At 41.7% G+C, this 15,317-nt stretch overlaps 1 protein-coding gene across 2 annotated transcripts in view; it reads left to right on the plus strand.

Annotated features, from left to right (window-relative positions):
* Window positions 1–15,317, plus strand: part of NEBL (nebulette) — a 451,526-nt gene that overhangs the window by 145,388 nt on the left and 290,821 nt on the right. For both annotated transcript variants that reach the window (XM_066384605.1, XM_066384606.1), the window contains exon 3: window positions 10,228–10,312. In XM_066384605.1, coding sequence (XP_066240702.1) covers window positions 10,228–10,312 — 85 coding nt within the window. The remainder of the gene's footprint in view (window positions 1–10,227; window positions 10,313–15,317) is intronic.

Consider the following 15,317-nt stretch of genomic DNA (forward strand, 5'->3'; position numbering starts at 1 on the left):
TTATATACAATTTTAATTTATACTCCTGAAAAAATACTCTAAGTAGGATTACTTTTTGCAAATTATTAACAGTTATGAAATTTCCTAGAACTTTTATAAAAAGGGAAAACACTTCTAGGTTTTTTCCTTCTCTCATATAATATACTGTTTTCCTTTATGGCTCTTAAACTAACATGCAGTCTTGTTGTATAAGTTTTAAGATATTCTTTTGGGGAATGAAATATAAAGGAAGATGAGGAATGTGAGTACACATATGCTTGGCTTTTGCTGAACCACATGAAGAGAGCCCAGCGCTTGGCTTTTGGGTGTTCAGCCTCTGAGATATGGGTTCCAGGTGGGACAAGAAATGGTAGGAGAACTTCCCTGATGTCTCTGGCAGTGGGCTCAGGCAGCAGAAGCATTTACAAAGGAAAGTATGAGGCTGTTTTCCATTCTTGCTGTGACTGCTTGGAGCTGGTTTCAGTTTAGATTTTCTAGGTATCGGAGGAGGCCTTCCTTAAGTTTGTTAACATTTGACTTATGGGGGGGCACAGCGCAACATAGATGTTAATGTACCTATTCATATTCTCCATCTCACCCATCCCATCATGAGTAGGTAAGGTATATATGTTCCAGTCATCATAGCCATGCCTGGACTGCGTATTCTCATGCTATGTTTATTCCTGTTGTACCTTTGCCATTAGAAACCCTTCTGTGTAGAACGGAGCTCCTTGTGTTCCTCCGTCTCAATACTTTTTCTTCTGGAAGTTTGTTCTGTTGTTAGTGGTTGTTTCTTATGTTTACTGTGTATGCAGTGTTTGATCCCAGTCGGGGTCATTGTCCTTCTCTCCATCTCTGCTCATCCTGCCTCTCTTGCCCTCATTCCAGTTTCAATTGTTACCTTTCCTCATTACTTGGGGCCCAAATGCATGCATCCTCAGGGATGGGGTAAGACTCCATGAATAAAAAGTCAATATCGCAACCTAGCGGGTTTTCTTTTTGTTTAGTGCTCTCATTCCACATGGTATATGCTGGCATCCAGCTTTTTCCTGCACATGGGAGCCCTTGGAGGCAATACTGGTGAGTTTCGCCATTCATTCATGGTGGGGCTTGCTTGGAGATCCTTTTTGATTGCTGAATGTTGTATTGGTTGTTAGGTAGGTTGAATACCATCCTTGTGTAGAGACATTATTAATATTTTTGTCACAAATTCCATATTTCATATATTTGATATATTCATTTTATGTCTGCTTGCTTGAGTTAGCAATAAATGGGAGAGAGAGATGTTGATGACTATGCCAGTTTTCTCTCTCTTTCTCTCTCTCTGTATATACACACACACACACACACACACACATTCACACACATTAAAATTTTTTTCAGATATACATTTACTTTAGGAGAATATTTTTTTGGTGAAGTGAACCTTAGTCATTATGTAGTGTCCCTATTCTTTATAATGCCTTTCTTTGTAAAATGTTATCTTGTGTCATATTAATATAGACTTTTAAAAGTAGAATCTGAAAGTATGACAGTATTGGTCTTTTAGATGGCAAATTTAACCCATTTACATTTTTGTAATTATTAAATTGCTTCTTCCAACCATTTAATATCTATTTGTCCTGTTTATTCTTTGCTTTTTCTTCTTGCTTTTTTATCTCTTTCTGAGATAGAGTTTTGGTTCTTTAAAAAATTTGATTTTTTCTTTCTATAATATTTGAATTTATATATTTCCATTCTTTGTGGTTACCCTTGAATTGTTACCACATTTATTTAAGCAATGTCTAAAATTCAATAATATCCTAATCTTTCTCATGAACAATAAAAGAATTTTAGCCTGACCAGGCAGTGGCGGAGTGGATAGAGCATTGGACTGGGATGCAGAGGACCCAGGTTCGAGACCCCGAGGTCGCCAGCTTGAACATGGGTTCATCTGTTTGAGCAAAAGCCCACCAACTTGAACCCAAGGTTGCTGGCTCCAGCAAGGGGTTACTCGGTATGCTGAAGGCCCGTGGTCAAGGCACATATGAGAAAGCAATCAATGAACAACTAAGGTGTTGCAATGCGCAATTAAAAACTAATGATTGATGCTTCTCATCTCTCTCCGTTCCTGTCTGTCTGTCCCTGTCTATCCCTCTCTCTGACTTACTCTCTGTCTGTAAAAAATAAATAAATAAATAAAATAAAAAAAAAAAAGAATTTTAGAATCCTTTAATTTTCTTACTTCCTTGCCATCTTATTATTGTCCAGTATTTTAGCTTTGTTGTTAAAAAATCACAGATAGTTGACATTGTTTCTATTTCACACATTGTTTTGTTTGTGTGTGCGCACACACATGCATTTACTATTTCACTTGCTTACCATTTCTTTTTGTGTTTTAGCTTACCCTCTTAGAATTACTGTATTTTGCTTCTCGTTGAGGTGCATCCTTGACAAATAGCTTCATAGAAGATCTGGTGGTGGTTATGTCCTCATGGTCTGCTTCTTTAAAAATGTTTTATTTTTTATTCTTTAAAGGTATTTTTGAATGATAGGAAACAATTGTTGCGCTATAATATGAAGTTGTTTAAATTTGGGAGAAATACTTAAAATTATGTTTAAATCTTCTGTCCTCTTCCCATAATTTGACATAATGGATAAACTTACTTGCTGGTTAGCCTGACCAGGTGGTGGCGCAGTGGATAGAACGTCAGCCTGGGATGCTGGGGACCCAGGCTCAAAATCCCGAGGTCACTGGGTTGAATGTGAGCTCATCCAGCTTACGTGCGGGCTCACCAGCTTGAGCATGAGGTGGCTGGCTTGAGCATGGGGTCATGGTCACTGGCTTGAGCCCAAAGGTTGTTGGCTTGAAGCTGAAAGTTGCTGTCTTGAGCAAAGTGTCACTGGCTTGGCTGGAGACCCCGGTCAAGGCACATATGAGAAAGCAATCAATGAATAACTAAGGTGCTGCCACTATGAGTTGACGCTTCTCATCTCTTTCCCTTCCTGTCTATCTGTCCTTGTCTATCCCTCTCTTTTTGTCTCTTATTAAAAACAAACAAATGAAAAAACAAAAACTGCTTTCTGGTTAAATCAGAGCATGAAGATGGTCAGAGCACAGGTCCTTTTTATTTTGAATGTTACTTATTGTTTTTAGAGGGAGAGAGAAATTTAATTTGTTTTTCCACTTATTTATGCATTTGTTGGTTGATTCTTATATGTACCTTAAGTGGGGATCAAACCCACAGCCTTGCTATATTGGAACAATACTCTAACTAACTGAGCTATCCTGCCAGAGCTCAGTCACCAAGCCTTCACCTAACCCAGAAAGGCAGAGCTGAGAAGCCAGTTTAATAAGGTGAGGTCAGAACTTTTGCCTTCTAAATGTTCTTAAGAACTAAAGTTGCATTTTAATAAAAGTAAATAATACATTTAAAATGTTAATGCCCTTCTTTTATGAATGGTAGATTCTCAGGCACAAAGGGGCCTATGTTGGGAGTCCCCAAGATCACTCCCAGTCTTAGTTCTCTGGGAGGTGTCACAGGACAACATACTTTCGGGCTGTAATTTATCACGGTGGAAAGACATAGAGCAGAATCAGCAAGGGGGAAAGGTGAGTGAGATGAAGTCCAGGGGACACCAGGAGCAGGCATCCAGAACCCTCTCCCAGAAGAGTCACAGAGGACACGCCTCATTCCCCCAGCAATGAGTTGTGACAACATGTGCGAAGTGTTGCCAACCAACAAAGCTTGTTAGAGACTCAGTTCCCAGAGTTCTCACTGGAGGCTGTTCATGGAGGCACCTTCTGCCTGGCAGGTACCCAAATTCTGGACTCCTAGAAGGAAGGCAAATGTTTAGCCTAAACGTTGTTTGTACAAACAGCTTGGGTGCAGTACACCACTCTTGTCAGTTAATGGTGGTGGGAACCCTCCCCAAGTCCAGAATCTTAGACGCCAGCCAAGGGCCAGCCTTGCAATTGGGCCTTTCAGGCATGCTACCTGAACTCTTCTGCACAGAGCCCATAAGGACATAACACTATAATAAAAAATTCTTTTGATATCTGAGTTCCCTCAAATTTTCTAGTTGAAGTGAAATTGCAACAGTGATTAGGTAAACAAAAAACTAAAGAGGGAAGAATTGAGTGCTCATGAGAGAAGAGTCAGCCGGGAGGAACTGACCCACAGGGTGGCAAACGGTTAGAGGAGAGGGTGGGCTGTTTGTCGGGGAATGAGAATGAAAACAAAGATTAGAGTTGGTTAGAAAGAGCAAGCTGTCTTAAAATTAGCAGCCTTCTCTGACATTACAGATTTATGTCTATTATTTGGGGTTTCTCAACCTCAGCACTATTGGCATTGTTAACAGGATAAGTCTTTGTTGGGGTCAGTGTGGGGGCTGTCCTGTGCTTTGTGAGATTTTTGGCAGCATCCCTGGCCTCTAAGCAGTAGATACCCATAGCGCCTGCCTCCCCACACCTCCTCCAGAAGTGGCAACCCAAATGACTCCTGATGTTGCCTAGTGCCAAATGTCCTCTGGGGAAGATGGTTGAGAACCAGTCTATTAACACAGATTTAAATTTAAAAAAAATTATAAAGACCTTAGTTTCATATGTTTAAGTGGTTTGGTAGTATTTTTACATTTACAGTAGTTTCCATTTATAAAGCTCTTTCATGTGGTTCTAGCAAAACCTCCTGAGAGAGCCAGGAGTAGTTTTTCCTCATTATAGAGATGAAGGCAGTGAGACACAGGTTAAGTCACTTTGCATAGAGCAAAGAGAAAGTAGTAGTAATAATAATGTTATTGTTATTAATAATAGATCTTTTATTGGGTGCCTACAATAAACCAGACATTGTTTGAAGTGCTTCACAAGTGTTAATTCTGGAGCAAGCCTAAGAAGTGCTACTGTTATATTGATTTTACAGATGAGGCAGTTGAGGCCAGAGAGGTTAAGAAACTTGTCCAAAGACACACAGCTATGAAGTTTAAGAGCCAGGTTCAAACCCAGGTGGTTTGACTCCAGTGGAGGTCTTGGAGTCTTGCTCTTGCCCAGGGGTGTTCTTTTTCATTACTGCCTTTGGAGGTTGCCGCTTGTTTACACTGCTGTCTTCACTCTGAGCAGCAGTGGTCTACTGGCTGCTATTTAACTTTTCTTATATATATATTTACAAACTAAAGCTTACAGAGATAAAGAACTTGAGAATCTTCTTTCTGTGACTTGACTTAGCTGTAGTCTTCTGTTACTATCTTGCTTCTTTTGCTGTTTATTTTGAAGATAGCATTTCACAGCAATCTGGATTTGTTGCAGCTGTCAACCTAGTCTTGATATATACATTTCATCCAATTTCTGCATATTTCAGCAAAGAGACTTCTATTTATGATGCTTAAAGATTTCATGATATTCTTCAGATCTTTCCAGCAGCTCCTGAGGAAGTATATTTCACATTTTCTAAATTATGTCTACTTTCCAGGAAATTTGTACATGTACCAGTTAATCCACTCCATTATTTTGTATATTTTAAAAACTGTTTTTCCTGGTTCTATTTGAACATTCATTTCTTATGCTCCTGTGACTTCTGTTCTGCATTCTTTTTTTTTTTTTTTTTTTTTTTTTTTTTTTACGTTTTTCTGAAGCTGGAAACAGGGAGAGACAGTCAGACAGACTCCCGCATGCGCCCGACCGGGATCCACCCGGCACGCCCACCATGGGGCGACGCTCTGCCCACCAGGGGGCGATGCTCTGCCCATCCTGGGCGTCGCCATGTTGCGACCAGAGCCACTCTAGCGCCTGGGGCAGAGGCCACAGAGCCATCCCCAGCGCCCGGGCCATCTTTGCTCCAATGGAGCCTTGGCTGCGGGAGGGGAAGAGAGAGACAGAGAGGAAAGCGCGGCGGAGGGGTGGAGAAGCAAATGGGCGCTTCTCCTGTGTGCCCTGGCCGGGAATCGAACCCGGGTCCTCCGCACGCTAGGCCGACGCTCTACCGCTGAGCCAACCGGCCAGGGCCCTGTTCTGCATTCTTTAAAGAATGAGAAATGACCTTCATGCAGGCTTGGTGAAGGAATCTCCTTTCCTTTAGATTTCTATTCAAGGTGTTCAAGACCTTCTACAATCACTTAAATACAGTGTTTGGAAAGAGCTACAATGAACTGTATTGTAGCATCAGTTTTAAAATGCTTTGCTTCTCTGCTTTTACTATCGTGTTAGGGACTCCCGGCCTCTCAATTTATCTTTGTCTGGTTTTCTTTTGCAGGTGAAGTGGTGGGTGAGTGGGGGTTGAGACTATGACTTTAGACCAGAATATCGTTGAATTAGACAAAAATTACTACATAGACATGATGGAGAGGACCGCAGGACTTTCAGATGTGTCAAATTTGGCAAAATTAATTGATTCTCCAGATATAGTAATTATTTAAGCTAATTCAGTGTGCGCTGCCATTTCTGTAATCCTACGTACTTCTTCTGAGTCTTATGTTTCTAATTCATGAGACCAATCCACTCCCTCTTGACTGGTATGCATTTGTTTCAACACCTGATTCTCTTGAATTTTGCTAGCTCTGAATAGAACTTGGATCTCCAAAGCTTCAGGTTTTGATAGTGCTCATGATCCCTAGTAGTTTCGAGTATGGGTGCCTTCTTTCCTTCAGTATTTATTATTTTGTTTATTGATATAAAACTAAACCTTTCCTCCCAGATCAAAAAAAATTTTTTTACCACCCCAAGTCAAGTCTCAAGGATTTCTTACTGTTAATCTTCTTTAGAAGAGTGACATTATAGATAGATGAACCCACTACTACAAAATCGTTAAATTTTAGAATTGAAAAAGATATTGAAAAAAGTGCAAAACATTGCATCTGTTCATAGTGCTCAGTATGATTGCTCAGCATATTAGTAATTTTGCTATTTAGCCACCAGGACAGCAGAGTATGTCTTGTAAAAGCAGCAGAAGACTTAAAAATGTTTTTACTCTAACCTTTTTTCCAAATAGAACTTAGTATGAGATGGTGTTTTATTTATGCACATATATTTTGTAAGTTAAAATCTATCATGTTTTATTATTGTATAGTCATGTGGTGAGAATAATTAGATTGTTTTCATGAAATGATACTTCAGAATGAGAGGGAGGGGTGATAAGTGAAGTTTCCTTAGTATCACAATGGAATGATTTTGCCTGGCATGGAGGAATGTACTCACAGAGCAGCAGTTGCAAATTATAGCCTACCCACCTTGTTCACTTTTCCATCTCTGGTTAAAAATTAAACAGACTTTTAAATTAAACATAAATGACAGGAGAGGGCTGTCCCTCCAAATTCTGTCCTCAGACTGATAACCTGCAAGTTAGTACAGGAGGGTTTCTTGGGCTAAACTTCCTGTAACACATTTGAGAGTAGATTATAATTGCCCTATTTAATGTCCTTAAAAGACATATGTCAATTCTAAAAAGTAAACATTGTGGAACCCATGAAAATCCCTGTGAAACTTCATTTTACGGAATGTATTTTTTTTTAAGTGTTGCTATTATTTTAGCTTTAGAAGTAGAGCCATATGCAGTTGCTACATTTTAAAGTCTAGTAAGGTGCAACTTTCCAAGAATGACTTGTAAATATCACAGAGTACACCAAAACTGTCTGTCCAGTTTCATGTGCCTGGACCACAACTCAGAAGGAGCCTGAGGATGTGGCTGACACACAGCCTATGACTTCAAGGGAAGGAGAGCTGGCCTCCTAATGCTTTCTCGCTTGAATCAGTAACTCTAGTTTTTATCAACATTTAAAACAAACTGAACTGTCTAGTTTTTCAGTCTGGGTTAGAAGAAGGAAACCAGAAGAGAATAAGATGTGAAAGGCAGAGGGCTGGGTGTGATAAATGGTCTGACAGTCCCACAGCTACAAAAGCGTAATGATCACGTGCAGGTTAGGTCATTTGACCCTTGTAAACTTTGAAAGCACTGCTGCTTTGTATCAAACTTATCGTATCTATTATGATGATCCCAAGGAATCATGATAAAATTTAAATTAGGTTTGTTGATGCTCTAACAAGACAGAAAAATTATGTGAAGGTTTTGAAGGACATTAATTAAAATAGTTAAAATGTATCCAGTAAGTTGTAGGGTTTTTACTTTAGTTATCTGTAATCTATACTTATGAGGGACATTTTATTATTTAAGAATGCTGGCAAAATGAGGTATTAACTTTTTAATTAATTGTGCCTACCACAGAGCTACAGAAGATGTTTAATCCTTATTTCAGAACTGCCTAGTGTACTTCGGTAGGCTGTTCAAAGTTTACTTGCATTAACTAATGATTACTCTATGAGCCTTCTCATAGGAAGCCAGGAGCAAGGTGTTGAAAAGAACCTTCTATAGAGAGGGTATAGTTTGAAACAGTGAGGCATAGAGGATTTTTGAGAAACCACCGAAAGAGACACAAGGTGGATATCACCAAAGAGAGGGAGGGGACTCTTTGAAAAACAGCTCTGAGTTCCAGAGCTTTTGTGGTGATAGAGTCCCAGCAGCTAGAGATGTGCCCTCAGTATCAGCTGCATGCAGGGAGGAGGCAGCTATGAGTCAGCATGTGTGTCCTCACCCACATATGGCAGTAAATGCCCTCACTGCCCAGCAGGAGGACTGTGCATTTGTATATGAGTCCACATAGGACAGAACACAGTGAAGGTTGACCACAGCCTGACCTGAGCTCCCACCTCTCTCCACTCTCCCTCCCTCCCTCTTTCTTTACTTTTCATAAATATTTATTGCAGTCATACTATGAGCCAGACACTGGTAGGTGCTGAGTGTGCTCTGACATAGGACAGGACAGCCTGTTCTTGCTGCCACAGAACTTTCATTGTGTTGTGAGACAGAGACCTGTCAACAGGAACATACAGATGGATATGATAAGGTTTATAATGGGAAGGAAAGTCCGCTCCATGTTTGAGAGACCAGGAAGGCTTCCTGAGGAAAATGACATCCAAGGCGAGACCTAGGAGATAAAGAAGAGTTTGCCAGAGAGGTGGGGTGGGAGCAAATGAGTGTCCCAGGGCAGGCGGACAGCAGGTCAAGGAGGCCTTTGGAAATAAGATGGGGACTCCATGGCCAGAGTATGGTAGGGGAGTGAGGAGTCTGCAGATTGTTGGTCATGGGGGAGACAGGGTGCTGGGCTTTATTCTTTGATCAGTGGGAAGCAATTGAAAGGTTTTGCTCAGAGAAATAATGTAAACAGACTGGCATTATAGAACATTTGTTTTGGCAATTCAGATTGGAAGGGCAAGACTGGCAAGTGTTATAGTTACCTGAAAAATAAATGTGGCCTATAATGGAAAAAATGCCGTGGAGGTGGAGAAAAGTCAATGTGATTGAGCCATGCTCAGGAGAGAGAAACTGGTGACTGATTGATTGGATGTGGGAGTTCTGGCTTGGACATCTGGGCACTAGTAAATGAAATGGGGAGAAACTTGACTTGGGGTGGGGTAGGCTGATGGACAGTTGAATTTTAGACTGGCTGATTTTGTGGTGGGCATGAGATATATACAAATGGAAATGCCATTGGGTCTGAGGTTCAGGGTAGAACAATGAGTTAGAAGTATTGACTTGGGAGTAATTAGTGTTTAAAGATGGGATGCCCAAAGCCAGAGGCCAGCAGACAGGAGCCCACAGGAGACTGAGAAGGAACAGCTAGATGGGGTGAAAGACAGGCCAGAACATGTGGTGACATAGAAACCAAGAAAGGACATTCCAAGATGGAGGGGAGGCCCCACGCGAGGAAGACCAAAAGATGTCTTTTGGATGTGTCCACAGGAAGTCATTGTAACTTTGACCAGAGAAACTTCTGGAGACAGAAACTAGAAGCCAGAATACACAGAGAAGAGGAAAAAGTTGGAGAGGAGTAGAGCAGGGACAGCAAGTTTAGGCCTCTTTGTGAGGAAGTTTGGCTAAAGGAGAGAAGAGGTTCTAGCCACCACATGCCAGAGGGGTATGTGGGATGACCGGAGGGACAGTGAAGGGGAGGAGGCCCTGAGCACACTTGGGTGCTGACGGGGAACAGTTGAGAGAATAGAGAAGTGAGATGGACTTTTGGGGAGATATTGGGAATAACTGGGTGACAGAAGGTTCTGAGAATGGAGGAGGGAGTGGGATCCAGAATAATGATACAGAGATGATCTTAGCCAAGAGGAGAGACACCTTTTTCCATTGTGCCAGAGGAAAGAATACAACATTGGGTATGAATGCATTGTTTTGTTTCATAGTATTTAACTATGATCTCTAAAATATTTCTCCACAGACACTACCCAAAGCAGTCCTTCACTACTGTGGCAGACACACCTGAAAATCTTCGCCTGAAGCAGCAAAGTGAATTGCAGAGTCAGGTAATTTCTAAAAGGCCCATTTTTGTTACATTGGTACTAAATATTATTCACAAAGCCAGGCTTCGAGCTTCTGCCATTGTACTGTTCGTGCAGGGTGTCTGGCCGGGGTGAGGGGGTGATCTGAAAGCAAGCCTGGGGGGACATTCTGGGCGAAACTGCTGAACATCTGCTGTCTTCCTGGTCTTGGAGCATCCCAATAATGTCGATTCTGGTAGTCACGTGGGATTAGGGCAAGTAAACAAGTTCTGGTCAGAGTAAGTGTTTTCCAACAATATTGATTTATTTGGTCCTAAATATTTAGAAACATTTTATAAATAGCTTTTCCACACTGCATATGTAGGGGAGTGGAGAGGTGTTAACTTGACCCAGTTGCAGTGCATGTGGGGCTGACACCCTGTCTGTGTATCTCACACCAGCCACTCGCTTTGTTTTCATCCTGTCACTTTATTCATATTTCTTTCATATGTCACACTGACAGCATGAACAAAGATTAGAACACCACGTTTGGCGCCAAGTCAACCATTTTGGTTGGAAACCTGCCTTCAATATGGTGAAACACATTTGTTAAGACCGGGGATTTGAGCGGCAGTGTTTCTTGCGGGACACCCAAACTCTTCTTAAGAAGCCCAGGGGGCTCTCTTTGGGAGGAGTTCCCTTGTGTCAGGTCTGCTGGCCACAGTGGAGGAAGGTTCTGAGTCAGGCCCTGCTGCCTGTTGGGCAGCAGTGTACAGGCATACCTCATTTTATTACACTCGGAATCACTGCGCTTTGCAGATACTATGTTTTTTAGTAAATAAATTGTCCCTCTACCAGTCAAAAGATTATGACTCTCTGAAGTCTCAGATGATGGCTAGTACCTTTTAGCAATGAATATTTTTTAAAATTAAGGTATGTCCATTGCTTTTTTAGACATATTAATGTTATTGCATATTTAATAGACTATATTGTAAACTCACAGGGAAAGCAAAAAATTCATGTGACTCGCTTTATTGCTACATTTGCTTTTAAGTTGTGGTCTGGAACCAAACCGAGAGTATCTTGGAAATATGCCTGTAGTAAAAGAACATGGGTGGGGGGAGGGGGGGGGGAGGAGGAGGCTGCCCTGTGGTCCCCCTGGTGCTGTGCATTGGTAGGGACCTTGGGCTAGCCACACTGATTCTTTGTGCTTCTGTAAAGTGAGATGGTCTACCTTGTCTTCTCTACGTGTCTTGAGGGTGAATGCAAGTATCAGATGGTTAGGTTTGAGAGCATTTTAAAAAGTTAAAAAATATTACATGATTTTGGAGACTTATTATCATCATCGTCATCATCCCTGAAAATCTCTGCTGTGAAAAAGGCAGAAGAGCAGAATGTGTGAAGGAAAGAGATGTCTGGTTTAACACTTGTTGGAAACGTTAGGCTGTAGCTATTTTTAATCAGAGGTGTTAGCTCTCACTTGGACCAGGTCTGATTATTCTGTGTGGGTTTAGCTGATCATAGGGAACATGGTAGTTCCCACCACCCTCCTTCTGGGGACTTGGGACCACTTTACAGGCTACTGAAGCAGAGGAAGTATAACTCAAAGTAAAGTTTGCTGTTGGTTAACAATGTTATGAAGATTTGGTTGGCAGTTAGTTTTTGGTTTGTATAAAGTGCTAATTTTTGTGTGCTAAGTGATTAGTTCAAAAAATTGAGTGCTGGCCAAAGAGAGGCAGTGTGGTGAGCCGTCAGAACATCCTTCACTTGTTCACACACAAAGGGTGCCAGCCCTCGGCTGCAGTCTGTGCAGATTCGGTACACCTTTCTTCTCATCAATTTAGGATTAATTGGATAATTCTGCAGAAGCACTTTGAGCACATTGGAAAACAGAACTAGATCAAGCAATCAATTATTTGTTTCCTGCCTATCATATATCCTTGTTCTGTGCAGGACAATTCATAATTAGTTCATCTTTCCTTCACAGAGCTCGCAGGTGTGCCCAAGGAAACAAGACTACCCCCCCCCCCCCCCGGGGCAGCTATGTGTAACTTACTGTCAGGGTTCAGAAAGGAAAGGGTGAGTGCTTCTGCTGCAGGTGGGACGTGAGCAGTAAAGGCTAGGAAAAGATGTGATAAGAACCCTGTCTCCTTCCTTTGAAGGCACACTGCTCCTTTTGGGTTCAGGTAGGGAATATATGTGCCTAGGGAAAAGTACTTTATTGTTTTTTACTTTGTGCCCGATTCTAGAAATGCAAACAAAAATGTAGCTCACTGTTTTACAATAAAAGGCTGCTTTTATTCTTCGCAGTCAGAGGCTGCGCAAGCAGAGGAAGGTAGGTGGTGGGGCCAAGCGACCGGAGCCGGAGCCGGAGCCGGAGCCACACACAGGGTTTCGTGGGGGCTGCACCGTGAGCTGGTGAAGGCAGCACTTTCCTAAGGATTTTGCTCAAATGTCATCTCCTGTAGGAAATATAGGACTTCATCAGGCCTTCAGTGTGGGAGAGTGCCAGTTTTTTCAAAAACCGTATTGAATTGGGCAAAGCATCAGGGAGGGGATGTAAAGGATCATCATCACCGTCAATCTTGCTATTTTCAGGACACGATTTTACGTGCATCATTGCATTTGATCTCAAACTGTCTAGTGAGACAAGTATTTATTATTATCTGTATTTAGATGAAACACTCAATCTTTAGGGATTATGGATAACTTGCCCTTGCAGACTTAGTAAGGAGTAGCTTGCCCTCGCAAACTTAATAAGGCGTTGAACTTGGAACAGAACCAAGTTCTGTGAGTCCCTAATGTCCCCCTCTTAACCAATTTTCTGGTCCCTTTACTCAGGAAACATCTAGAAAAGGGGATCTCTAAGCAAAACATTGCAGTGCAAGGTGATAATGCAGTATAAAAGGTAGAATTTTGCAAAAAGTGCAAAAATCACACGTAGGAACAGGCCCTTCTCCACTTCCACCTCCTGCTTCTTTTTCTTCTTCTTATTTTTTTGGAGGGTGGTGGTAAGAGAGAAAGCCCTTCTGTAAGAGCATTTCTAATTTTGCAGAAGCTTAGAACAATATCTATCCTAATGGTCGATTTAATTTTAACATATTAAATGGTTTACTTCTGTGGCAGGGCATTTCCTTAGACTTTTGATATCAAGAATTCTGAACAGCTCAACAGTTTTGGTAGAAAATTTACTATTAATATTTTACTGACTTGTTTTGATAACTTGTGGTGCTAAATGAGTCAAATCTGTTCATAACTCCAAGTTTTGACATGCTGAAAATTTTAAAAATTGTTTGGTTAAAGTTAATTCTTTTTTTTCCATACATTAGCTTCCCAAATGAGCCAAAATGAAGGAAAAACAAAAGTTAATTTTCAATCCTATTATAGTTACATGTCAAAATTTCTCCTTCCTTCCTCCCTCCCTCCCTCCCTCCCTCCCTCCCTCCCTCCCTCCCTCCCTCCCTCCCTCCCTCCCTCCCTCCCTCCCTCCCTCCTTCCTTCCTTCCTTCCTTCCTTCCTTCCTTCCTTCCTTCCTTCCTTCCTTCCTTCCTTCCTTCCTTCCTTCCTTCCTTCCTTCCTTCCTTCCTTTTTTTCTTTCTCTCTGAGGAGGTTGTAGACACAGCCAGCACTTTTCTTTCTTTTTTGCTTAAGTGTTAGATCCTCTGAAGCTTTTTGGGGGCATTTATGTTGGATACCAGATTCTCATAATAAAATGGTATGAAATATCGGAGAGTAAATGAGCAAACCATGGTTTAGCTTTTCAGACCGGGAGACAGGTAGTGGCTTACGGGCATCACCCAGCTTGCAAACAACTGGGGAGGGTGCATTTGGAGCACAGTGGATGTGGACTGCCCTGGAACTTAGCAGTTGACTTAGAGGAGGGGAGCGAGAAGCTCTTCTATCATCACAAGCTCTCTTTTCATCCCACATCATTGGATGAACTGCTTCAAAGAAATAACAAGTGGTGGTTAGGCACCCCCACTGGCCCACAGTAGCCTGTTCAGCAAGGAGCAAAAGGAAAACTACTTCTAGGCATTAGTAACATTATCCTTGACCTGTAGGGCATTAAGTTTTCATTGCTTGCCTTGGGACTGGCATAATACCATTTTTTCTAGGAAAGTGTGCCCTGAGTCCCGAAACCTTGCTTTACAAACTAGACTTCTGGAACAAATGTTTTGTAAGTTGGGGAACCCCTCAACTTCAAAACTTAGCAAGATGAAAAGCCCCTTAGGAGAGAAATTTCCTTAACTTATTTTAATATTATGTTGTAGTAAATGTTTCTTTTTTCGGGCTCTGTAGCATGCGTTTATTGGAAGGAAAGGCACAGATGTTTTGAGCACTTTGGATCGGGGTCTGCAGACTTTTTAAAGCTGGTTCTTTGAATGGAATTTGGAGTGGAAGCAGCTACAGCAAAGAGCGAAGTGGGGCTGTTGTGGGGGAGGTGGAAGCGACCCCCTGCCCTCCTTATGTCCCCCTGCTTCTCCTCATCCTCCCACTCGCTCTGAGGGCCCTGGCTGCTGTCTTAGGAAACCTGGGGCCTCTATGGCAGAGTTCTGAAAACCACTGCTCAAAAGGAGGAGAAATATTAGCTATTTCCCACTTAGTTGTTTATGGGGTTGGCTTAGCTGTTTGCAATCATGCTGAAAATAAGAGAGATTTTGGGCTCCTTGTGTTCTTGAAAGAAGTGTGTGTAATTTATGAGTGCTCTAAGATGAAAGGTTGAAAATGGTTATGAATAGACTACAAATCACCGTGGAGCCTTTGAGTCTTCATTTTGTAATATGTGCTGATTTCTTTTAAATCTTTCACGTTTTTGTGGAGGCATAAGAAACATGGCTTATCGGGAATGTGATACAGGATAGTAGGAAGTGTGAGAAGGTAATGTAGGTTTTTTTTTTTTATGGGCAACATAATAGTTAAACATCTTTGTGGGAGAAATGAATACACGTGTTTAGTATAAACCTCTGCAAGTTACAGAGGCAGAGTGTGACACGCATTCCCTTTCTGTGGCTTGCCCTTCTTGGCGCTTCTCTGCACCTCCTCGTTCTAT

The sequence above is a fragment of the Saccopteryx leptura genome, chromosome 5 (genome assembly GCF_036850995.1).
Source record: "Saccopteryx leptura isolate mSacLep1 chromosome 5, mSacLep1_pri_phased_curated, whole genome shotgun sequence".
Classification (NCBI taxonomy): domain Eukaryota; kingdom Metazoa; phylum Chordata; class Mammalia; order Chiroptera; family Emballonuridae; genus Saccopteryx; species Saccopteryx leptura.